The sequence below is a fragment of the Nelumbo nucifera genome, chromosome 3 (assembly GCF_055504915.1).
Source record: "Nelumbo nucifera cultivar China Antique chromosome 3, China Antique-T2T, whole genome shotgun sequence".
NCBI classification, from domain to species: Eukaryota; Viridiplantae; Streptophyta; class Magnoliopsida; order Proteales; family Nelumbonaceae; genus Nelumbo; species Nelumbo nucifera.
Window position 1 is genome coordinate 17,169,429 of NC_142651.1, and position 26,743 is coordinate 17,196,171.

At 36.1% G+C, this 26,743-nt stretch overlaps 2 protein-coding genes and 1 pseudogene across 5 annotated transcripts; 1 reads left to right on the top strand and 2 right to left on the bottom strand.

The window, feature by feature from the left end:
• Positions 1-1,363: 1,363 nt before the first annotated feature.
• Positions 1,364-3,537, bottom strand: LOC104603123 (putative cellulose synthase A catalytic subunit 3 [UDP-forming]; annotated as a pseudogene).
• A 1,604-nt stretch (positions 3,538-5,141) lies between these two features.
• LOC104598912 (pentatricopeptide repeat-containing protein At1g26460, mitochondrial-like) lies at positions 5,142-12,216 on the top strand. Of its 3 annotated transcripts, none has more exons than XR_735444.2 (8): positions 5,142-6,022; positions 7,793-8,015; positions 8,136-8,618; positions 9,625-9,831; positions 9,948-10,085; positions 10,185-10,373; positions 10,776-10,855; positions 12,019-12,216. XR_735444.2 is itself a non-coding variant. In XM_010261206.3 (7 exons), the coding sequence occupies exons 1-6, from the start codon at positions 5,430-5,432 to the stop codon at positions 10,368-10,370; spliced, it is 1,830 nt and encodes a 609-aa protein (XP_010259508.1). In that variant the 5' UTR covers positions 5,142-5,429; the 3' UTR covers positions 10,371-10,373; positions 10,776-11,149. The 3 variants fall into 3 exon arrangements, 1 of the variants encoding a protein (XP_010259508.1); XR_735441.3 differs by lacking the exon at positions 12,019-12,216 and adding an exon at positions 11,020-11,149; XM_010261206.3 differs by lacking the exon at positions 12,019-12,216 and having other exon boundaries at positions 10,776-11,149.
• Positions 12,217-13,576: 1,360 nt separating this feature from the next.
• Positions 13,577-23,926, bottom strand: LOC104598928 (triose phosphate/phosphate translocator, chloroplastic-like). 2 transcript variants are annotated; one of them, XM_010261235.2, is made up of 12 exons: positions 23,062-23,926; positions 22,842-22,913; positions 20,953-21,018; positions 20,575-20,653; positions 20,368-20,488; positions 19,283-19,378; positions 18,953-19,065; positions 17,466-17,543; positions 17,236-17,352; positions 16,621-16,720; positions 15,437-15,537; positions 13,577-13,850 (listed from the first exon to the last, which is right to left on the bottom strand). In XM_010261235.2, exons 1-12 carry the CDS (start codon positions 23,373-23,375, stop codon positions 13,824-13,826), a joined length of 1,284 nt encoding a protein of 427 aa, XP_010259537.1. In that variant the 5' UTR covers positions 23,376-23,926; the 3' UTR covers positions 13,577-13,823. The 2 variants fall into 2 exon arrangements, with proteins under 2 accessions (XP_010259537.1, XP_088756671.1); XM_088900545.1 differs by lacking the exon at positions 13,577-13,850 and adding an exon at positions 13,885-15,353.
• Between the last annotated feature and the right edge of the window lie 2,817 nt (positions 23,927-26,743).

Genomic DNA, 26,743 nt, shown 5'->3' on the forward strand with positions numbered 1-26,743 from the left:
AAATACATCATTCCAATTTTAACGTGGACTAATTTGATTTAACTTGAGCCTAACTCAAGCCTGAATCCATCCTAATTACATAAAATTTTAATACGAGCCGGATAATTTAGGCTTAATCTTGGGCACGGGCCAAGCTCTTATGTTGGAAGTTTTATTGATAGCAAATCTGAACTTGAATTAGTGAAGGATTGTTCCTGGGGCACGCACGAAGTATGAATAATATTTGGTTGATGGCTGATGGACAATGCTTTCTAATGGTTTTGTCAATATAGAAAAATCTCCCCAGGGATTTTAGCTTTATCTATTTTTGTGATACGTGGGACAAAGCTACCCGTTTTATATACCTCCTATTTGTTCATTAGGCTGCGTTCGGTTGTAATGCAAATATAATTACGTATACTATATATTTATCTATTCTTCGGTTTATGAATATAAATATAATACCTTGATTCGGCATGATATCTTGATTCGGCGTTTGTATTGCAAATAAACGGCTATATATATATATATATATATATATGGCATAAGCAAACTCATTGCCAAGTGAACGTTGGCTAGGCTAGCCCGATGTTCACCTTAATTTTTGGCCAGATTGGGTGGGGCAATTCTACCGGTGTGAAATTGTCTTACACTATGATCACAAGCCTGGATCAAGGAGGAGAGTTGTATTATGTTGGTAATTAGCACTAAAACTTTAATCAAACCTTCAAGAATATATAAATCCCGAATAAAAGAAGTTATAATGACAAGAATACCCCTGCCACTAATATGAGAAAAAAAAAAAACTGGCACACCTAGCTAAAGTCAGAAAAATAACATCAATAATAGATAAACAAATGGGACCACAAGCTAATCAGCCCTTTTCTCTACACACTATACAAAGAAGTGCTTTCAACTCCAATTTAACTAGAGAGTAAGTGAAGGAATTAACAGCCCTCAAAATCTATTTATAAGAGCAAAAATATTTGCAGAGATCTCATGGATCTCATTGAGGAAGTGGGCAAGTCCCCAAGGCCCACCCTCACCTCCTCAAGCGTTGAAGTTCAACCAATAAGCAATAATTCAATAGTCTTATCAATCAATACTCTTCCTGTAAAATTCTAGTTAATTCAACCAAAAATCAACTCAAGCAAATACAGTGAAAAGGAGAAAACTCAAGTCAAACTCAACAAAGTCCTCAACTCCTCAAGCCTTGGAAACTTCTTTTCCCCAATCTGTCTTGTCGACATGAATGGCTACTTTGAGCAAAGATGCAGGGTTGCACTCTTCAGTGTTCCACCATTCTCAAGCAGGGTGGATGCAAACAAACACGGGAGACTGTCCAAACTTCTTTTCCAACTTCTCCTCAGATATCACAGTTGATTTAATTTTGAACTCTCAATCCCTGCATATAGAAATTGCAATGAAAAAAAAAAAACAAAACCAATAGTAAATAACAAAGAATGGGCCTAATAGCTGGCAGAATCGCATCCTAAAGAACCAGAACTGCCAGGATTTGCAAACTTTATTGATAAAGATGATTTTATCAATAAAGATTGCATAGCTGAAATGGATTCATAGGACTTCAAAATTTGAGATGCATAATTCCACTTGAATTGCAACAGAAGTTGGCTCATAACCAAACAGAACCAGTTGGCAACCTTTAAAAACTTTGTACATGATTTACAATCCAGTACTTATTTTACAATTTGGTGCACCCTAGTCATTTTTAAAGGCATCCAACAATACCAAGTCATCAATTTGGTTGACCTTTTGCCAAGTTGGAGAATTATCCAATCCCCAGCAAAGTTGAGCTTGCACCAAAAAAAAAATATAATAATAATAATAAAACAAAGTTGATCTGAATGTGTGGATATATGATTATAACTGTATCAGCAAGTTTCTAAAAATTTTGAAGGGATAACGAGTAAAGAAGAATCTAAATACAAACTTTAATCATCACATAACAATCAAATTTCAGATTCCATAGGACATCAAACAAGACATTTTTTTAGTACCTTCAGATTTCGAGAACCCCTTTTCTTCTCAGACTCGGGCTTAGTGGTCTTCTTCCTCTTTCCAGAACAGCAGCATGCACAGAAGCACCACTTTGACCAACAATTGCAGGTCCTTGTTGGTGGCTTCTGTCTTTGGAGCATCATAACCATAGAGCATGGTTTTTAAAACCGACCCGGAAAGTGAAACGGTCAGGGGTCCGGTTACCAGGTCGAACGGCTGGCCCATTCTGACCAAAAAATAAAAAAATGAAAACCGGTCAAAATCGTTCGAACGGTCAGCAGTTTTCTGACCAAAATCAACAGTTTTTATGGAAAATCCGGTTTGGAAAAAAACTGGTTCCGTTTTTTTCGTTTTTTCCGGTCTGACCCTCCGGTCCGGTTCTGAAAACTATGCCATAGAGCGCCTGCCTTCTAAATACACACCCAGTCCCCACATATATGGGCCCTTGTATCCCATCTAGACCTTTCATGTTAATCTGGTACAAGAAACTTATCCATTAGATTCTTAATGGAAACAATAAGCCTGTTGAGAATATAAATAGTAGATTACAGAAGCAACTTATAAGAATGGAGAACAACATGCTTACATAAAAAAAAAAATAAAATAAAAAATAGAACATTTCAGTTGGCATATCGGTCATGCCTATCAATACCATCAAACCTTTGTGGGAATTGCACATAGCACACTTTGTTTCCCATCAATGGATCCATCATGAAACACATTGCCTCCCTGAGAGCTTTGCTGTTATTGATGTAGTGATCACAATCCAAGTTCAATAGATATGGTGCATTTGTCAGCACAGCCGAGACTCTGACCTGTTTATAAAAAACAACCAGCAAATAAAGAATTACAATCTTTTGTTTCTGACAGGAATTCACAGAGACAAGAAATTGCTCATTTGACACTCACCAAAGCATTCATAGCACCAGCCCGTTTATGGTGAGTAAATCCCGGCCTCTTTTCTCTGGAGACATAAACTAGGCAAGATAGTTCATTTCCTTCAGTGTCATGCCCTCCACTTTGGCCTAGAAACACCTGGAGTGGACCACAGAAGAAGCATTAGAACCAGATCAGTTCTTAGAAAGGATATTAATAACAGAACATTTTTGTACCTGAATCAAGCCAGGATGATCTCGGACAATATTTCCAGGCCATGGAGTCCCATCTTGCATTGTCCAATCTTCTGAGCAAAATACCACTCAGGTGCTCGTGGCTCAATATTTAACTTTTTGCAGAAAGGACAAACTCAGATGTTTCAGACAATGCTTCAAATATCAGCATAGCAGCACCATCATCTGAAACGTAGCAAGAAACCTTTTCTACAGGGTAGTCAACAGCAAGAATGGATAGAACGGTGTTTGCAGTAACCAGAGGGCGTTCTTTTAATGGGTCTATTGTACTCGCAAATATATCTACTGCAGAGAGTTGAGAAGGTTGCAGAGAGTTGAGAGTTGAGAAGGATAGAACGGTGTTTCCGGTCCCAACGGTCTGACCGTCTAGGTCAATGACGGTTCGAAAACATTGCTTTGGTATATCCATTTTTTGAAGAAACATCCAAATTTTTCCTCTCTTTTCCTTGATTAGTAATTCATCTCTTATGCAATGATTAAATGGCCATGGATTTGCCTACCAACAAAAAAAAAGAAAAAGATATACATTCAGGCCATGTTTGGTTCAACTCTCATTCTTTCTCAATCTTACCTAAGATGAAATTATAAAATTAATAAAAATGGGCATAAATGAGAAAGTATTGCTATGAACCAAACACTTTTTTCCTAAAATATGTTTTTTTTTCCCAAACTTGCAAGTGCCCTATTTTAATCATTTTCATTCTTCAAAAAAAATATATATATCTATGCCATCAATCATAAAATGTCAGCCTATGTCTCCAAAACCATTGGTATAGATATTTACTAGCTGATGGTTGATGGTCAATGTCCGTCTGCCAATAAACATCTATGACGATAGTTTTGTAGACCTAGGCTGACAGTTTACGATCATTAGCAGAGTTTCTTTGAATAATGAAAATAAACAAGATGGGCCATGATCATTTTTCATGTTAAAGGTTACTTCAATTTTTTATGTTATAGACAGATTTTTCATTCTAAAAAGAATGAGACCCATGGCAAAAAATTTGTAACCAAACACTCTAATACTGTTCATTATTGCCCATATGAACAAGAATAAAAAGGAATAAGGCCTAGGGGTGTAAGCGGTATTCAAAAATCTGATTTCGAATTCGATATTCAACATAATCGAATCAAATTCGGATAATTTGAATATCTAATCGGTCAAATTTGGATATCCTATTCATACCGAATAGCCGATCGGATTCGAATTCGGATATGAGTTGATTTGATTCGATAAATATCCAAATTCGACCGATTATTTAATTCTTATATAAAATATTATATATAATTTATATATTTATATACTTGTTATCAATAAAATATTTATTTTGTATATTTATTAATTATCTAAAATAATTAATTAATCAAATTCGATTCAAATATTTGAATATTCAAATATTTAATCGGATTCAAATTTGGATATTAATTTTTAATATCAATCAAATATCAAATCGAATTCGGATATCAGATTTTATAATTAAATTTGAATTCAGATATTACCTGACCCGATTCGAATTCGATTCGTTTATACCCCCTAAATTAAGGCCCAAAGCAGAGAACCAAACATGGAATTCATATGAAAACCCTTAATATATGCATTTACTCAACTGAATTCTTTATAAATATTAAGTGGGAGGGTTTTTGTGACATGGCTTTTCTGGCATTCTGAACTGTGCCTCACACAAGCTGTGTTTGGTGAAAATCCGGAAAGCCAATATTATTAATGTTTAAGAATACTACCGTAAACTGAAACTATCACAGGTAAATGTATCCAGATTTCAGAACATAGATGCAGCTCAACCAGTAAATCAAGGCAACTAGCTCCCAATGCATAAACCGTCCCAAACGGGTTCTAACATGGCCCAGCTGAAGCAACTCATAAGCCAAGCCCGGCCCTCGTAATTCAGGCCTAGCAATTAGCACCAACAAAACTAAAGATAGGATCCTTATTAGATATCTGTTGGGCCAAGAAAAGAAAAGAATGACATGGCCTCCTACTCCTACATACATTGGATTGGGAGTTGAGAGTTGGGACGGCAAATTACGTAGCCCGAGAGCACCTTAAACTACCACCCAATGAGATAGCACTTTTAGTAAAGATCCGCCACGCTCAAAATGTAAAAACCCTACCCACCTCAGACTTCTGACTTCTCTGTCATCACTTCAAACCTAAACAACAGAAGAGAAGAAAACAATGAATCAAGCTTTAACCTTGCCATTTGCTACTACCATTATCCATGAACTCTCCTCGTACTAACCACAGATAGATTGATAGATTAAAAAGAGAGTTCGTCGTTGAAAATGGCGATGCTGACTAGAAGCAGAACCTTCTTTAAAACCCTAATTCCTAACACCTTCAGGACAATTTCCACGTTCACCTTCCTCTGCCAAGAGCCTCAACTTGCAGAACCATCGATCTCGGATTCGACTCCATTGCCTCCAAATCCATCCTCGGGCAGCCCCCTGTACCAGCAGAACTGGAGGAACCCCATCCCCAATTCAGTACTGGATCAGTCTCTTGTCCCTCTTGACTTTCTTCACCAGACACCATCTTCGAAGATCCAATCCCTGTCTCGGACGCTCGATGTTCAGAGCCTCATGAATGTTTTTGCTGATTGGATGACTTCCCGGCGATGGGCTGACATGAAACAGCTGTTCGAGTTCTGGATCAGGTCTCTCGACAGGAATGGAAAGCCCAATAGACCTGATGTTAACTTGTACAATCACTACTTGAGGGCGAACTTGGAAAATGGTGCAACTGCAGGGGAGCTTCTCGATCTGGTGGCACAAATGGAAGATTATATGGTTGTACCAAACACGGCGTCTTTTAATCTGGTGTTGAAGGCGATGTATCAGGCGAAGGAGACTGTGGCAGCGGAGAAATTGCTAGAACGGTATGCAATGAATTCTTTTTCTGTCACTTATTTCTTCCATTGTCTCTGACTGCATGCTGTATATGCCATTTGCTACTAAAAATGATACTTATTTACTCCTTTAGAGAGTCGGCAGTATTGAATGGTGAATGCTCTATTTCGTATCTATTGATCTTGAAATGACGTCTAATGGGATATTATTTTTCCGGTCGTGGTTGTTTAAAAGTGATCAAGAGTAGGTGTTTTATTGCATATTTCAAACTGTGCTTTGATCAAATTATCAAAACAAAAAACTATGCTTTAATCAGTTAATTTAACATGCATTTGTTTTTAATTTTCCCTTTGCAAATCCTTGAAACCTGTTTCTTAGGCCTACCTATTTTTTCTTAAGATGTCGATCAAATGTTAATCAAACTTATTTTCTCCATATTCCAAGGTCGTCCTTGAATCTATTACCCCTCATATAGTGCATTCAACTGGGAGGTTGACCATAAAAAGGTTAATACATGCTATTATGCCTTAGAGGATTGGAGAGTGGATAATTTCTCTATACATATTCCTTGTCTTTGTCTAGCAAGGAACTGCTGAATACATGATATTACACGTTTTCTGTTTTGTTGCATTTTTTAGTGTTCTATATTTTTTTGAAGAACCTCGGATATATGCTAGACTTTGTGCAGAAATGAGCTCTCCTTCATTGAAAGGGGCAAATTTGTGGACATGTTGCTATCCTGCCAGTTTATTAAGCATATGCTAGGATCATTTTTATTCCAATCAAAGATGTTATTGAACATGATGTCTGCTAGGGTGGCTTATTGAGATTTTACATTTTTACCATGAACATTTTCAAATATGATTTTTGTTGAATTGTTGGCAACATGTTTATTGACTGTGGTGTCACTGAAACCAATTAATTCCTTATAACAATTCAATATGCTTTGTTTTTTTTTTTTTTGAGAAAAAAGCATACTTGGTATTCCCTGAATTTAAATAGCATACTCAGTTTTGACAGGTTTTCAGGAGGAAACCTGAGGCCCTCTTGTTTAGAGGAGTGGCAGAGATAATTTGGGTATGAATCGTATGATCCTCTTTTTCCGTGGGGCTTGCAATAGAAGATTGATCTAACGATCTACAGATCTAGCTGAACCAAGTACCTTACTATAGGAATTGAGATTGGTATCTTATATTGGTTGTGCCATTGGATGGTGGTTCATTTGTAACATTGGGTTGAATACTCCCTGAGTTCCTGATTGAATATCTTGTTCCATCACACACTAACTCAGCAACCATTTGTCATCTCTTTAGCGGTTAGAGGAGTTCAAAGAGATGGACCTTATTTTTAGGCCTTATATTCTGTTGCAGGCTTGCAGTGTTTTACTTACATTTGTCAAAATAAAAAGAAAAGAGAAATCTCTAGAGAATATGCAGTTGAGACTTGCCCAATTGGTCCATTGCCTAACCTTCAAAACTGCCTCTGATCATTTGCCTTAAGTGGTCCTACATGCAAGGCTTTGCAGAACAGGTAAGGTGAAAGTGCTTCTTCTTGCCAATGCCACCCCTCCCCCCAAAATAGGTCTTACTTTATTATGGCTCATAGTTGGGTGAGATGCCATTTTTGGACACTTTTCTCATTTGTATTCCTATTTTTGTCTGAGCTTTTTGATGTTAAACAAATGTAATACTAATTGCTCTTGTGACGTTAAATTTCAAATGTGTACATTATTTTTGAAAATATGTATATATGAGATCATGAATTCTTGATTTGTGATTGATGGGTCTTGTTGATATCAGGATGTTGCAGGCAGGAAAAGAATCTCTGCCCAATGAAGAATCATATGAGTTGATTACTGGGATGTTTTTCTTAACGAATCAGATTGATGCTGCCCTAAAATACTTAGATATGACTTTAAAATCTGGCTATATGGTATCTATGAGGGTATTTACTGAATGTGTATGGAGTTGCGTTAATGCAGGAAGGTTGGATACCTTGGCATCCATAATAGAGAGGTGCAAGGTACAATGTTGAGTGACTAGTTGTTACATTTTTTTTTATGTACATCTATTTGGTGTTTATGATCATACACTTTTTGTTATTTTCTTTCTCCTTACTTTAACTGCCGCATGTGGATATCAGGCAATGGATCAAAATAAAGCTCTTTGTCCAAGCTGGAACCTGTGTAACTACATTGCAGATGTTGCAATGCAAGCAGATAACAGCAAATTGGCTTTTTATGCTTTGGAATTTCTGGCTAAGTGGATTGCTCGCGGAGAGAATGCAAGACCACCTGTTCTTCTCTCTGTTGATGAAGGACTGGTTGTTTCAGCACTTGGAACTGCTGCTAGAACCTATAGTGCTACTCTAGTTGATGCATCATGGGCCATCCTGCGGCGGTCCTTGCGTCAAAAGAAGGCACCCAATTCAGAATCTTACCTTGGGAAGATATATGCATATGCATCATTGGGAAACCTCCAAAGGGCTTTTAGTACCCTGCACGAATTTGAATCTGCTTATGGGAATTCTACTAAAGCATCAGATCAGGATATGTTCTCTCCATTTACTTCTTTATATCCATTAGTTGTGGCATCCTCCAAGAATGGTTTTGAGACTCTGGACTCAGTATGTGCTTCTTGACCTAGTGCAAACTTTTGTCAAGTTGAGCGTTTATTTAGGTGCTTCCTGTGTTTTTGTTTTTTTTTTTTTTTTGAAATCATCTTAAGAATTACATGGATTGTTGAGTTGCACCATATGTTCACGGGAAATTGGATTCTGCACCATTGGCATTAGTGGCTTGGGAAGTGCATGTACCTGGATGCAGTGTGGGTTTTTTGAAATCATCTTAAGAATTACATGGATTGTTGAGTTGCACCATATGTTCACGGGAAATTGGATTCTGCACCATTGGCATTAGTGGCTTGGGAAGTGCATGTACCTGGATGCAGTGTGGGTTTTTTGAAATCATCTTAAGAATTACATGGATTGTTGAGTTGCACCATATGTTCACGGGAATTGGATTCTGCACCATTGGCATTAGTGGCTTGGGAAGTGCATGTACTTGGATGCAGTGTGGGTTTTTGTGTACTATCTGCAGTGTTTCAGGTGCACAATGTTCCAGTCTAAAAACTAATTTGTGGTCTTTGAGTCTTTCCATTGGTATTCCTTTTTTCCCCAATCAAGTAAATGATTTAGTAAAGCATTGTCAAGATCTTTTTCTCTAGGCATTATCTTAGATGGAGAAAATATGTCTACTAAGGGATTATACGGACTTATAACCTATTTTTCAATGAATTGCAGTGTCATCACAGATATTGGACAATTGTCATGCAGCCATTTAGCACTTGCCATTTAGAATTTTTATTTGTTAAGAGAACAAAAGTGCCAAGGTTTTTTTTTTCACAAATACTTGAAATGCTAGACTAATAAATTTTCCATGGGATAACAAAGGATTTTTTTTTTTTTTACTTATTAATCTACCTCTTAAGTTTAACACGTATTCTACTTATTATGAGAATGTACAGTTTCTTTTTTTTTTTTTTTAATTAGCATTTCGGTATGAAATCACTTTTGTGATATCAATCAGAAAGAAATGAGTTTGTCCCCCCTCCCCCCCCATTTTTTCTCTCAGGTGTATTTCCAATTGGAGAATTTGAGCCATGCAGATCCTCCTTACAAATCTGTTGCTACTCTTAACTGTATTATATTGGGTTGTGCAAACATATGGGACCTTGATCGGGCCTACCAGACATTTGAAGCTATCAGTGCAATATTTGGCTTGACACCCAATATCCATTCATACAATGCTTTGATGCATGCATTTGGGAAGCTCAAAAAGGTAGCTCAGCATTGGAGTACATTTTTTTTTTTATATTTAATGCACTCCCAGAGAAAAACTGATATTTCCACATGTGAATATTTTCATTGAAATTGAACATGTCTTTACCATGACAGACATTTGAAGCTTCAAGGGTGTTTGAGCATTTAGCAAGCTTGGGCGTGAAACCAAATGCAACATCATATTCCTTATTGGTAGATGCTCATCTAATTAACCGTGATGCCAAGGCTGCTCTCTCTGTGATTGATGAGATGGTAAATTCTTTAGATGTTACAAGACGGCTTACATTAGTAGGTACATGTTGCATGGGTCCAACAATCTTAACTGTGCTCTGTGCTACAATATCTGGGCAGGTTAATGCAGGTTTTGTACCATCCAGAGAGACACTAAAGAAGATTAGAAGGCGATGTATGAGAGAATTTGACTATGAGAGTGATGATCAGGTGGAATCCCTCTCTAGGAAGTTTAAGATCCGAATGGGCACAGAGAATCGTAGGGGCATGCTATTCAATCTTCAGTACAGCACCGAATACCCCTAAGAGGTAAATTTTTAATTCACAGGTATCTGCATCAAATCAGAAAGGTAGCCCAAATATCTTGCATGGCATATAAAATTGTTCATAATACATCATTCAGTCCTGCCTGGGCCAAAAATCAATCTATGATGCTAAAGAAAATTCTTTTGACTGCCATATAAAATTTTTCTGAACAAGAGGTGAGAGGTGAGGCTTAGAATCACCCATCCCTGTCAGAATTTCGGCTTTAGAATTCTTGCCTGTACAATAGGTTGCTAGGTTGTGCGTGTCCTCATTTATGCACAAACTGGGTAACTGCTTTCCTTCCAATAAGGATGCGTAAGAAACCACTTTTATCTCCATCAACTGATCATATGCAGAATATGAATTCCTTCCACTTGTAATGTCTGGTTGTATGTTTAATTGCAGTTGATGCTTCAGAATTTTTTGCCATTAGCTCGCTTTACTGCGCTAAAGGACTGCTCTCAGATTAGTGTTTCTTTGATGAAGTAAGTTTATTATCCTTCTACCTGTCTCCAGGGAACTACAATCCCCGTTTGTAAATTTACTAACTGTACTCTATCTGAGAGATCCATGGGGAAGAGTCTAGATTTATACCCTCTTGTTATCATACTTTACTGTTCTTTTGTCTTGTTTATCTTCTTCTTTTTAGGCATATTCAGACGGAACTCAAGTGTTGATCAATTGTTAGTGGCTAGCTTTCCTTGATTTTGATGAAAAAGAAATGTAGGGCTTTGCAATTTGCAAATAATTAAGAAAATTGTCTACACATCTTTCATGAACTGTTTTGTATTGTCCTTGTTCTTGTTAGATGGTAATGTTCAACTCACATTATGTATGGATCTATTCCTGCACCACTTGAAGTCGTACTTTCTTTAGCTCGTATAAGAATGCAATTGTGAAAAAAAAAATAGCTATATGTCAAATCTGGAAGATTTCGTAGGTAAGTGGATGATCATTACAGTGTAGGCTAACAGAGTTAAGTGAATAAACGTGTCTAGTGAGAAGAGGTGCCAAATGGCTCTGATCATATAACCGCATTAAAATTGTATACTATGTTTTTTGTGTGTAGGGATCTGCTACCAACTAAACGCTCCAAACATCTTTGCCATTCATGAAGAGATGTTCCCATTGTGTGACTGTAAGTCTGTAATGACTAGTTGGGACTTGGGATAGTGTTGGTAGCAGATCTGAACTCGGTTTTGGTAAATGCATGAAAGTTGTACACAGACAGGTATCAGGAAAATATGAGCCCGGATCTCCTACAAGCAAAAACTCAGCATATGCTATCTAGCTGTACATTTGGGATATTTCCCAATGAATTTAACATATATGTAGGAAAAATACTCTCAATATGCGTTTGGATGCTATGCTATGTGTTCAGAGTTTTTGTTTGCAGGGGATTTACCTCCCAAGGTTCTGTGTTAGGTTTGACCAAGCGAATTTAGTTATGGACAATTAGAAAAGCATCCCCAAAGCACGGCTACAGTTGAAAGTTGAAATTGCGAGTTTGGTTGTTAAACTTGCAGCAAGATTGATGATGCATGTTGAAACTGATAGATTAAGATTAGATGATCTGGTTTTGTTTCATCGGATTCTGACCAAGAATTGTGACTTACATGTTGCCCATGCATCATGATTTTTTGGCCAGCCGTCATCCTGGAAGCACACCCTAGTACTAATCCATCTGTGCAATCTTAGCTAATGCTGAGTTTGGAAGTACAAATACAAATATGTAGTGTAAAACCTTGTATTTTATATTATTTTGTACGTGTTTTCACTGTGCATATTTTATATTTGTACTCTTTCTAAATTGAGATTAATTATCCATTTTCATGGAGTTGATACATTTAAAGGTGGCTCACTGGCTGAAATCCTTGAACCTATTCACAGTTTTCTTCTTGGATGACTTGTTGAGAAATTGGTTAGAGATAACTAATTCTGCCCAAATTAATAAGGTTTCTTCTCCCTCTTGGACCTCCTCCTCTCCCCTTCGATTCATAAAGCTGAATTTTGATGGCAATAGTTTAATGAATCCAGGGGCCCATGGCTCTTTGGTATAGGGGGAGTGTTCACTGTTCAGGAATGAGGAAAAACTTATTATAGCCATGTTCTCAGGCACCTTATTAGCGCTGAGATCCTTGTGGCTATGAAAGGTGCCCAAAGAGCTAGGGAGTTGAGAAAAACGGTTATTGAAGGTAACTCAGAGGTGGTGGTGAGATGGCCAAAGGAAGATAACTCTTATATGAAACTACTCAACTACAACAATGAAAAGAAAAGGTTTATATGGCTGACTAGGGACATTAAGGTAAAATACAGATGAGTAAAGAGAACTGCTGTTACTGAAAAAAATATCTATTTTCATGAAGGCCGATATGAACCATATGGTCATATTTAGGCAATTATTTAATCGGAGCGCAAAATTATCCATATCTTCTTTTTTTTCTCGGTAATACTTCTTCTATCATCGATTGTAATTTCAAATGAAAATTAGAATTAATCCTAGTTCATAAAATTAAGGCAAAGTCAATGAAGCACTGTTCAGACGTTTTTTGAAATGAAATTATTCAATTGTGCTTTTTCTCTCTTTGGTATTATTACATACTATACATTACGGGAGAACAGCAATTCGGTTGAGTCATACTTTCTACACAAAGTTCACTGTTTTTCGCTTGTTGCCAACAAAATATTGAATTGAGACAAGTTTAGAAATGAACATCTTTTATAATTTCCTTGATTTTAATTGCAACAGCACAAGTCAAAAAATTTCTACCGTTTCAAGTAAGGTTCAAAGTATCGTTACGTATCGGCCAATACGTATTATTTTAGGTCTCTTCCGATACGCTCTTACAGTGGATGTATTGGGGGGTTTGACTGGTTCAGGGGATGGAGGGGTCTTAGACCGACTCTCCTGAACCAGTTTTGAAAAAAATAAATAAATAAATAAAAGTAAAATAACAAGTATTGAAACGCCCGATACACCCCTACCGGCGTATTGGGCGTATTGATATTTTGAACCTTGGTTTCAAGTGCTGGAAAATCATGTTGACACTTGACAGTTCCAAGATCTTGTGCCTTGTTTTTTTTTTTCGACTGATTCAAATGAACCAGGTTCTGAGAAAATTTTTGCCATTCGGCAACACTAGCCCAACACATGAAACCAACTCAAACGAAAGCTGAGATGTAAAAACCAACCAACGAGTCAGACGTAAAGGTAATGTTGCTTATCTCAGTCCTCATTTTCTTCCTGAAAGTTCGAATGCTTATGCCCATGAAAGAAAATGACGATCATGAGACCAAACACCAAAGCTGTTATTTCTTTTTTATAAGAGAAACAGAATGGAAATCAAAATTTAAGTGATCCCACCTTACATCTTAGGATTTTTTTTTATTGGCCCCCAATAAAATACAGGATTCTTCAAGTCAGTAGGATTGAAGTCGATGAACATGGTACTCTTACGAGTCAGTAGTTGTAGCAGCCTTCTGCAATTGACCAAGCCAATTTGTGAGTAAAAAGTGCGCACACAATGAAAAGTCAGTTAAAAATTATTTTAAGTGTCTACCATCATTTACATCCGTTTTTTTTTTCTTCTCTAGTAGCATTATTATTTGTGTAAAACAAAATTACGCTAACAGGAAAATAAAAGAATAAAAAACAACATCCCTGAATCATATTTTACGAGCTCACTAAGTCCTACACCTCATAACAATTCCAGACACCAACCCTGATACCCACATCTGTGTAGCATAGTCCATTATCCTCTAATATTGGCTAGCAATCATGCAAGATACAAATGATAACAGGTTGCCATTAAGCAAGGAATAATTTAGTCTAAAATTTACAAACTGGATCAATGTTTCAAAAAATGGAAGAAAACTAGGCACACACCTCATGCAAAAAAGCACTTAAAGGCATGCACCTTAGAAGCATATACACCTGTTGGGTTTGTATCTTATTTTCAACTGGTGGGTTGAGTTGTAATCTAACAATGTGTGCGGTCCCCCTTAGGTAAGTATTTGTGTTTTGCATATAAAAGGTCTCTTTCCTGGGTGTGTTATGATACGCTCTTTGGTGAAAAATAGTGTGCCTCTGAGAGAAAAGAGGGAGATCTCTTTTGGAGAAAAAGAGAGGTTGAGAGTAAAGCAATCAATGGATTGGGTCTACCTGACAAAACCGAACCAATCATGTTGGTTCTAAATCTATGGCTGTGTCCCAATTATTAATTGGGTCGGTACAAGTTCTTACTGTTCTGAACCAATAAAGACCTCAACTAATTAAAAGTCAATAACATATAGAGGTCTCCTGGTTTTCGTGTTAACTTTTGTTATATTTTATGTCTAAAACAGGAAATTTCATAGATAGCATATAAGATCATTTTGGTTTAAAAACACTCGTTTTATCAACATATAAACAGTTAACTATTTTTTTGTCATTTTTATTAAGGTTATATTATCTTAAACAAAGTTCTAAATTATTATTAGGCAAAACCTCTGGTGCAAAAATTACACCATGAAGCAAGGGTTATTTCTCTATACAGGACTTTTCAGGTTTGAGAGAGAAAAGGGAGAAGAAGTGTACAAGGGTTAAAGGTTGGTTTGGGTTGCAAACCACAAGGTACCTTGTGCTGTTTCTCATCCTTTTTTCATAGTGACGAATGACTTTTATTTCTCCCATAGGTGTAAGCAGCAAGGCCAAACACTGAACCTATAGGCATATGCCTCAAATACCTTTTAAAACAGCTTAAGCTTTATGTTTGAAGTTAAAAATTTTTAACAGATAAAATTAATTGCAAGAATCACCAATACAAGGTGGGGCATGTGGTGCTATGGACCATGGGATTGAACATGTGGAAAATCTAGTGAGTCCCTTATTCTAATGGTTGGTCTGGGTTGACCACAATATCCTTCCACATGACAAAAATAGGTTGGTTTGTAGGGAATATTCCTACTTGATCCAAGATGTGAACCTTTTTCTACATATATGTCCTGCATTTCAAGCAAAAGAGATGATAAGCTAAGATGGGGTTGGACTATGCATAAATAGAAAATGAAGATGTGTGGTGTCTTACACGTTTCTTTTCTTCCATATTTGCTTTGATTAAAGAATAAATAGCAACACCAGCAATTGCTATAGCTGTGCCAATCCCTGTCTGTGTGGAGATCTTATTTCCTGCATATGTTTTTACAAGCCTGATAAGATGATAAAGAAGCAAGGTATATATGCATACAACCAATAAGAGATGGCCCATGCATCTAGGGTAACTCTTCTAATTAAGTATAAAAATTATACAGACCGTATAAGAAGCAGGGAATAGAAAAAGGGGCACAGAAAATGAAAACAAGATGCTAAGTTGGCTTTCTTTCTTGCTTTCTTTCTTTCCATTTTTTTAATTGATATCATGGGGGTGTCAACTTTTGTTTTGAATTCTTATTTCTTTTCTTGGTCATGCCTATAGGCTTAGAACAATTTCAAGGCATATTATCATCATTGTAATTTCCATATTGCTTATTCATAGGCAGATACCTTTTTTCTTAATAAAAAAAAAACTGTCACTAGTAAAAGAAAGGATATAATATCATATCAAACATCTCAGGATGTAAAATCAGTGACAGATATGGAGTGGCCCAACATATTGCTGATTACCAGAATATTATCCTCATTTTGTAACCCAGAAAGTTGTAACCAGAGGTTACCTTGTAGAGCCAGGAAAAACATGTGGAGTAAAACAGGAAAAGTCACCATACCTTCAACATCATACTTATATGGAGATCTCTTTGCCACTAACATTTACTTCTTTTAATTTTAAGAAAAGACAATTTATTGTTTATTGGAAGGTGCATCCTGGCAGTAAGGCTGCAATAGGCTGAGCTGCACCTTTAGACCAACATCCAGAGGCAAAAGTTCCATTGCATGACAGTTGACCATGCCTAAGCCCAGCCTTGATCTTTTTTGTATCAGTCAGGACAAGCAGCAACATCAAAAATGTAAAACTTGTACAATCTCCCCCATTTAGCAACTACTAAACTATGGTTACAGATAGGTATTAGAAATCGGAAAACCCAGGTTTAAGGTTCAAGAATTGCTAATAGGACTCATTACAGGCCTGAAGGTTGAGTGAGACCATTAATAACAATAAAAATAGTGATTACCTTCCCTAAGAGAGACTGAACTTATCTGAAGTCTTAATACAAGAGTAATTTCATTGACATTTTCTTAGAAACGCAACCTCAGATGAGGGACAAGAGTAATTACCAAATACTACAATGGAGAATCCTATCACAAAGACACGTTTCAACACGTTCCCAACTGCATGTGTAAGTGGTGCAACCCGTTCTAAAGTGTTAGTAGCAAGCTGCAGAATAAAGTTCCAGAGTTAGCAACTATCAAAGCTGGAATTCTACAATCCTCCTATGGCACAGAGAAAAATAGATCAGCATATAAATTGTTTTTTGCAGGCATTTCTATAATGTCTATACACATAAACATATACATTTGCTACTGTTGCACCATACATTGTGGTGTTTGACACACTAAACCCACAAAGCACCACATGAGGAAATATCTACAATTTTTATCAACTTGTACTATCAAAGATTCATCAAAGGATTCATAGGAAAATGTACAACCTTCTACATTACTAGACATACAGAAAACAAAATGATTAATTTTATAAACAAATACCAAATGATAAAATAATAAATATAAGATCATTTCCATTGATACTAGAACCATATCCAAGAAAAGGTCTTTTTGACATAGATCAAAACCACAGGAACTGAGCTCTTCAGGAGACAACCGAAACAACAATTCTAAGATTTTATATGGTACTCCTAATTTTCTAAACCATGAAGGAGAGTTCTGGATTACCTGATTGTAAAGATGGTAAAACATCCCGATCCAGAAAAGATCTGACAGGAACTTAAAGATGCCAACTTTAGCAATCGCATCACTAAATCCATGTTGCATCAACTGGGGTCCCTCAATCTGAAAGCACATCCAAAAGGCATCCTTTATATATGTGCAGAAAAGTGAATTAGAGAAAAGAAATTAAAATAAAATGCTAAGCTTTCAACTGGTCACTGTAATTATATACTCACGAGGATTGCTGGTGGGATACAAAAGAAGAGGGCAATTATTGATGTATATGCATATACATTTGTGCTGTCCATTCCTGTCTGTCAAAATTGAAAAAAAATAAAAAAAAGGATATAGGGAATCTATCTAGAAAAGTGCATCGTCCAGCTTAACTTCCAATCAACACCAGATCTTTGTTTGACTAGACAAAATTGTCTCCATGAGAAATTAGAACTTATATGCCCAAAAAAATTGAAATTATATATGCGCAATCAACCATGTGTATGTGTAAGACACACAAACAGGGGTAGATTTATTTGTGAAAAGAACACATGCAAGTTTCCTAAAGGACCAAAACAGCATCTAGAAGTGCTATTTAACCTGAAATAGTACTGGCATGCCACATTAAGTAAGAGTAAATTACTAAGGATTGAGGGAACATTTGCTCTGGGCTTGTTTTTGAGTTTAAGATGTAAGGGGTTGGCTTGATGGGAGCTGAAAGATAATACCTACTTGTTTATCTTTTAACTTAATAAAAAGGTATTTTCAGTTACTGATAAAAAAAGGATCAAGAGCAAATATATGGCCTATGTTGTTCAATTTTACAAAACAAATAAGACATCTAATTCGCATAATAGTACAATTTGAAAACATCCATACATGAATTCCATGCTTCAGGGAAAGTTTAATTTTCTTCCAGCCCAGGTAAATAGTGAATGCTTTTATTGATGATTGTTACTTTAAAATTGATTAAAAAAATGTTGGTTACTTTAGAGTCAATGAATAGATTGACAGATGATGAAATGCAGTATTTCTAAAATCTTTTAGTTAGGTCCATTAAGGGATCAAATTTTGATGTCAAAATTTAGGTAAGAAAGATAAACTAAGATTCCTTTCATTAGTTTTGCCTAAACTTAGTAGTAAACTAGTATTAGGACTACTAAAACAAAATGCATTAAGTCAGAAATCGTTAGAACTTAAAGCTAGGTCCATCTTGTAAACTAAAGAATGACAATAAAAAGGTAGGATTAAAACAGAATACTTCCTTTCTTGAATTAACTGTTACTAGTTGTATCAGAAATTTCATAAATTTTTTTATCAGCTACCATGAAAAAAGATATAGTGTATTAAAAATATTGTTGATTTATGAGGCATCAGTAATATCTTTCTTTTAAGTTACTGGTTTTATTAAAAGCTGGCTTTCCTCTGGTTCTAGCATCCACTTTTATTCTGAGAGTATAGTCCATCATTCCAAAAGATAGCACATGGGAGGCCCAATGGCCCAGGAGGCTTCCATAGGAAACTTAAGGTACAAAACCCAGAGAATAAAGTCAACGGATTTATATCTCAGGGTCTTATGCACCAGGGTAACCAGGAATTTACATGGGTTAATGGGTACATATTTTGTTCCTAATAGTCCACAGAAGTTTTTGTCTGATAGTTCAATAGTGCATGAAGAAGCAAAAACTTTAAAGTAACAAATAAAGAAGATATTGTTCCAAAATTGTACCATTGCTTTCTTTGAATAGATACTTCTGTAGGTGAATGCAATGTTGGAAATCATTGCACTAATGAAACCAGTCCAGTTGAAAGAAAGTTCAGTCAACGATGCCATAGATACACCTAAAACACAAATCCGATGATCATGTCAGCAAATAAGATATATGTTACCATGCAGGTACTTCATACTTGAACTTATTACCAGCAAGCATCAAGCACAAACCTAAAATTTCCAAAACAAATATTCAAATATTTCAGGCGTGGGGGCGAGAGCAGGGGACCATATAGATGTTCAACTTATGTAGAGAGAAGGAACAATGTGGAGTTGCCAAAAAGTTACCAATAACAACAGGGGCCAATGATAGCCATAAGGCTAATGGAATCCGGTGACCTAAAATGAACTGTGAAGCAGCAGCATTGAAAAAGGGCTCCAGCGCTGCATAACAAAATGAAGAAAGGTGTCAGTAAGGGCCTAAAAAGAATACTATGTAGGGAGCAACATGAAATTGTCAAGTTACCATCCCACACTTGCCATATTTCTATTTTTTGACCATTTAATTATCATCCATAAGAAAAAACAGATGGACAGGAAGCATTGGTTCTAATAAGTAATGACTAAAAGTGTAACTGTGACTGTTTACAGGCTGAATAACATAATATGAAACAGAGAGTTGTAATTCAAGAAACAGCTCCAGTCAATTCATCAAGGAAATTGGAGAGCAAGTTCTCACTATTAGTAGCACCTAGCAAGAGTACTGCTTTCAAACCTCTGACAAGTGAATCCTAAATGGAACTTTGAAGAAGATAGATTCATGATAACAACACAATTACTACTGAAGCTTGTTAAATTATGAAGCAATAGAAAAAAGTAGAAACATTTATTAACAAAATGATAGATAAGCTGGTCTTGAGGACCATCACTTGGAATTGGTCCCTAGACTCCCTACCATCTATGCCACTTCACTACCCAAAACATGCTTTGAGGTTCATGTACTGCAGATTCCATTCCCAATGCATAATTTGATTCATCTGGACATTAAGGGCTAGCTTTAGAGCATGGTCATTCAGACAAGAGTAGCATTTCCCACCCCTAGGAGGGGGGATCCCCAAAGTTCTGGTTCCCTCAATCAATTTGTTCGAGAATATAACATGATGCCAACTGCTAAGCGAAGAACAATTTAAAATAAGTAGATTAGACTTTAGTTCTAGGTCATTAGATGGTAAGAATCATATAAAAATACAGTCCATGATAAAGTAGGCCCACCTCTAGAACATCCAAGTGGAAAAAGTATAATTGTAAATGACAAGTACTTCCATCTATTATGTGCAAATTGAATCATGGACTCCCTGACAACAACTAAATAGCATATGAATGAAAAATGTTTGCTTAACTGAGGGAGATTTACTGTCTTCAGCCCTATATACCTTTGATTGTGTGTGTAAAAGAAACAGCAACAGCTGCAAATGAGACATTTGACATTACATGTCCAAGGGCGTGGCAGAAAGCAACCGGCGTGAGGAGTGCTAAGAGATCCTTATCAATTGGCTGCTTGCACAGAAACAGCAATAACCCATTTATTTAAACCATATCTTAAGGAAATGTAACTGCAATTCCTGGGTGTAAAAACTTACAGCACGTTTTGGCAGGCCAATAGCCCAGCTTACAAGACAGTATCCTACTCCAACTAGTAGATGCACAACAGAAACAAAGCTGCAGGAGGAGAAAGAATAAAGAGAAAATTGTTACTTAACTTTTTCTTTTGGCTTTATGGGGCTACACAGCTGGGTGTAGCCCATCCCCTCCCCTATACCTATACCCCCCAACCCCGGTGGCAGAGTCTCTACTACAACCAGTAAGAGAACCCACCAACTAAGCCACATCAGTTGGTTACAGAACATGTTTCTGGAACAATAGATATATAAATTAAAAGCTTCTTATAAGAAGGATACAAGAGCAACAATATTAACCCTGCAAAAGGACATGAACTTCATGTGGTTTAGACAACTCACTATGGATATGGAAAATAGTTATAGACCTTCTTGTTGAGAATATTGAAGATGACATTCAAGAAATACCTGAAACAGAAGAAAAAAATGGATGACAATCAAATATTTTACATGCAATGTTGTATCACCTAAAACAAAACCCAGAAGAAATGATACATTAAAAATGGTTAAGGATAAATGATTAGGATTCTTAGGATGCTGATGAAAACCATAACATGTTTTTATTTTTTGTTGATTCAAAGGTTTATATTGAAATGGGAAATGCTTCTTATAAAATGCATTCAGAGTTCTATTTTCAAATAGGAAATATTTTGTGTTACACAAAGACCCCCAAAGAATCAGGACCAGGAATGGATAATTGCCCTTTTTTTAAAATGTTTCTTACGTTGACCAACGAGAAGTACTATATCCTGTCTTGTGTTGGTCAGCAGCCACTAGTTAGACATACATTGACCAGTACGATTTTCATCTACACCTGATGACTTGAAGTCAATTCATAACAGTGGAAATTTAAATGACCTTCACCCAAAAAAGAGAAAAAAAATAAAATTGTGGATAAATATAACCAGATGGATTTTTAAATAAGTATATCAAAGAAATACATTTTTACAGCTCCAAAAAAAAAGAAGAGAATGAATGATATGCATGTAAAATTACTAAGTAGGTGGTTACTCAGTGATCTGCTGAGAGATGAATTCGCTAACTTTATATAGACAAGTGCATGTCATTCATGTTTTGATTTTATGGTGAACAAGAGAATAAGAAGTATTGATTTTAACAGAACCGTGCATACAATGAATCCAATAAGAATGATCTATTCTCAAGACTGTTGTGGCTTTGCAGAACATTCACATCTGATGACTGTTGAGACTGCTGATCTTCTACAATGTATACGTAGTTGGACAGAGGTATGACTCTTTGTAAATGGCTAAAATATGTTTCTAAGATCCCATTGAATTTTAGGCATGTAAAACACAAACAAACAGACAGACATGCTCCATACACAACCAAGGGCTTCAAACATGCTTGTTTGTAATTAGGTGCTTACACATATTGTTTGCATGGTAATATAGGGACTTGCAAGTACTAAGAATATGACATCTGTAAGTACATGAAGTTCCCCATTGCCATGATCATGATTAAGGAATCGAAGCAAAACCACACACACTTGTAGCAACATAGAGGACTACCCCCAAGCATGCGATGAGCTCAAAGAGCTGTCCCAAGCTTGCGATGAGCTTCAAGAGCCACCTTGAACCTGCGATGAGAACACGATGTCACCTAATACTCGCAACGGCTACACAAAGCATCCCGAAGACGATAAGACGAACAGCTGGACATAGCAGCCAAACATGGCCCCACCCATGACATGTGACCTCAAGAGGTCAGAAGATCTCGTTAGACACGTGACGAAACCCTAATACCTTGATAACTGACATAAAGACAAGGATTCCCTTTCCTAATAGGAACGGAACCCTTTTTGGATCCTTCTCGTTAAAGTCTTGGGATCCCCCTTATAAAGGGAGAAAAAGGAACAACGAACACACATTCTTTTACCACTCTTACTGTCCGGCTTTGTTGAAACTCCCAATAGGCGAAAGCATACCCATCATCTCCCCTTGAGGCCCTAATCCTAATCCTTCTTCGTCCTTCGAGGAGACCACCCTAACTCGCCTCACCATAGCACTTACAACATCAATGATCAACTATAGATTTCTGGCTTCCAAGGTTTGCTTGTTTGCATGGTTTCAAATCCTTATCCTTGAAGATGACTTGCTAAATTTTCAAGTAATAGGCATCATAAAATAGATGACTTAATATCCCATAAATAAGAACATCGGTAGTTGCATACATATAGTCATGAACACATAAACACATACATGATTACTTACCACATGAAAAAAAAGAAGCCAGTAACAAGTGCTGGATACTTCTCACAAAAACCCTTGGAAGGCTTGTTAAGCCTGCAATTAACCAGAAAATTGGAAATTTTACACAATAAACTTTTAAAAAAACAATAATAGATGTTAAAGAAAAGCAAATGCAAATTAAAAATTAATAAACATGGAAAGAGAAATCCTGTGAGGAAGAAAAAGAATATCGAATTCCGACCCGCTTGAAGTTTCAACTTCACGACCGTCAGCAGCTGCAGCGGTAGAGACGACCGGGAATGTTACGGGACGATGTCTTCTCAACAATGGATTTGAACCAGAAAACCTCAGAAACTTGCCAGAGAACTCAGTTGGAGCAGAAGAGTTGCTTTTATTCTCTGGCAGCGATAAGAATGCGAGACGTGAGGCTTGGGGAACAACCGAGCGGTTCTTGAGAACAATAGAATTAGGAGGATGCCTATTCGAAGACAAATACAGAGACGAAATTCGAGAACGAGGAGCCGAAAGATGAACCAGGTTTCCAACGGAAGCCATTAATAAACGAAAATATACAAAAACTTAACTATAAGGTAGAGACACAAAAGACTATTTAATCCTCTCACAAGGTCTGAATTTCAATTCGTAGACATCAGAGTTCGTTATCTATCGTTCTCTGGACCATTGAATTAAGAACGAAGAGAAGCAAACGAGTAAATTTATACACAAATAAAACAATGAGATAGAGGAATCATACTTCTATTTCGGTCTTCGGAAGGTAAACCCTAGAATTTTAGGAACACAGATTCCTAAGATTATGATTTTTCAGACGTGTTTTTCTATAAACGCAGGAGGAGCAAAAGCTGTTTCAACTAAGTAACAGAGTTTCAACAAGAAGTTGAAAGAAAAAAAATTGAATTTCAGGAAACTTAAACACGTATCACAACAGGGAAAAGGAGTTATGAAGAGCTGAACTCCATGGAACAGTGACAGAATCACGGAATCAGAACCTAATAAGAAATCGAGACACGAATATGCAGCAGCTCAATAATGGGGTTCGCGGGAGAATTGAAAGTAGAGTAGGTGAGATGCTTTATTTGAATTCCCTCTAAAATGTCCTTTTTAAGTTTTTTTTTTTTTTCTTTTTTAATTTGACCGGAGAAAAAAAGTAAAACAGAACTTTGGTTCTATGTTAGTCCACGTGGAGAAATTATTCCATGGATCTCGGCTTTTCGAGGCCGTTCGAACATCAGACAATTATTAAGTTTGTCAAGGCCATCTAATCTGAATTGTACGGTGGCCATGAAATCGACATTTGATATTTGAATTATTCAGTGCTCGGTGATTGGTTGATTTACAGTAAATACATCAAGATTCGTTGCATCACTGAGCATGTGGTGCTCAAATAGGCAATTTCTAAATTGATGTTGAGGCCCTGCTTGTTTGTAGTGCAAATGTATCGGGGCAAATGAGAAATTGCAATTTTTGGTTAATTTTTATTTTGGGTTTTATTTATTTATATACACAAACAAACAAAATAAGGTAAGGGTGCATTTGATTTGCAGAATTTAGGGATCTATAATCAGAATTAGAAAGGTCAACTCTTTGGTTGAATCGAGAATCTCATGTTCATTTTTGACAAAAGTGCATTCTCCCATCGTCCCGTTTGAGGGAATGATCATTTTCCCTCTTCCCTGTAAATGAAAATCTATTCCAACCGATTCTTATTTTGATTTAAATTCTTACACCAAATAGATAAGTTGAATAAACTACTTCGATTCCAGTTTGACTATGAACCAAATGGACCCTATGACATAGGGACATAAAACAGCTTATTGGATAAGGCTGGAATTAAATTCGGACTAATTCAAATAGGGTTTATTTTGAATTGGATTCAATAGAAAAATCATGAGATAGGGTTTATATTGTAGTTGAACGAAATGAGATTTATCTGTATGTGTGCATAATTATATCAAATAACATCCATATTCAAATCAATTAATATATCACATTTTCAAACCTTATCCTATGATGGATAAACAAATATCTAAATCCAACTTAAATGAATCAAATTAAATCCAATCCGTTTGCAGGTGGTGCATCAATACCATTATTGGATGGGTCTCACCCACCTAAGAAAGGGTTCAGTAGCACTTATGAGTTCTGACCACCCACCAAATATTTGCTTCAAAATCCGAAGATTAGATGTAGGGGGTTCAGTTAATCGAACCGTGGGGTTTTTTAGGACCAAATCAGTATTACCGGTTTTTTGAAAACTAGTGACTGAAATCAGTTGGTTAACTGGTTAACCGGATTGGTTAACCATCTGTTTGGTTTGTCGGTTTTTTGGTTTTTCAATTTTTATAATATATATTATAAAAATATAATAAAAAATTATAAATATATATATATATATATCAAATATTATATTTTAATTACTAAATAATATATCATATATTATAAATATATACATTTATATATATATATATACTGCATATTTATCAATTTATAATATATAAAAATATAAAAATTACATATATAATATATAATATACATAAATATATATATAGAATATATAGAATATACATATACTAGTCGGTTTGGTTAATCGCCAGTTTTCTATATTTTAACCGATACCTTCGGTTTTTTAAAAACATTGAATCAATCGGTTCAATTAACCAATTTTTTAATTTAGTTTCAGTCGATTCAGTTTTTCGCTTTCTTTTTCACCCCTAATCAGATGAGAGGTTAAGATAATTTTTTTATTCCTTGCCTTTTCAGCATCATAGATTTTCCCTTATATGAAAAGAGAGTTTCGCAACTTTCATTCCCTTCTCCCAATTTATTTCGCATTTGGATATTGTCCTCACAATCCCTTTGTAGCTGTGCATGGAGAACATCTTTATATGTTTTTATTCACGAAAGATATTCTCAATGCACGGTTGCGAGGGGCAGTGGGAACAGGTTTTTGTGAGGATGTAACCCGAATTCACTTATCTCTTTCTAGTGTCCCCCTTTCCTCTTGTTCTCCACTCCACCTATGCAAGTTTTATGTCAAAATTAGTACATAATTAGCATGATGTAACAACACTTGTTTGGTTCTTCAAAGCCCATGCTGCAATTTTTTTTCTTAATTAAGAGTAAGAACGAAGTCACCTTCCCAAGTGCATATCATAAAAAAGAGCACTTACTCCAAAGCCAGGAGAAGAAATAAACGCCAAAAAGGAAAATATCAATATCAAAGAGAACAGACTTTAGTTAAATTGTGAATTGTCTATTGACTTTATTGGACTCAGAGCATTCTGATATTCAAAATTGAAGTGTAAATATTTACTTAATTTTATTGTTGTTAGGTTCGATATGCCAAAAAAAAAAAAAATCCAAAACTAATAATAGATCAGAAGTAATAAGAAAATAAAGGAGAAGATTGTTTTTCTTTCCTTTTGATGGATGGATACATCATACATGGACATAAAGATTATATATATGTAAGTGATGTGTGACTCCTCTGATGACATTCGATCATTGTTTAGGTCTGTGAGAATGATTGGACAGCTTTGTATGATGCTATGAACTTATGACAGCCTTATTTATATTATATACATGGTGTAGTTGACATAAACAAACCATTTTCTATGCTCTTCTTGCATCATCCATCACGCATGCCGCAATCCTTTAAGTCTATATATAATAAAGGGCATGTTGGCATGTGCAATGATGCAGGCCAGAGAATTGAACTGGACCTGAGACATGAGGGAGGCACATGGTGGAGTGAGTTACTCTGAAGAGGAAGACGTGGGGAGAGTAGTCTCAATTCTTCTTCATCTTCTTATTTTTCTTTAGGTTAGGGTTCGACTATGATACCGGAAAAACTTATACAGCCAATCAACTGGGTGTTATAAAATAGATGACAATTCATCAAAATT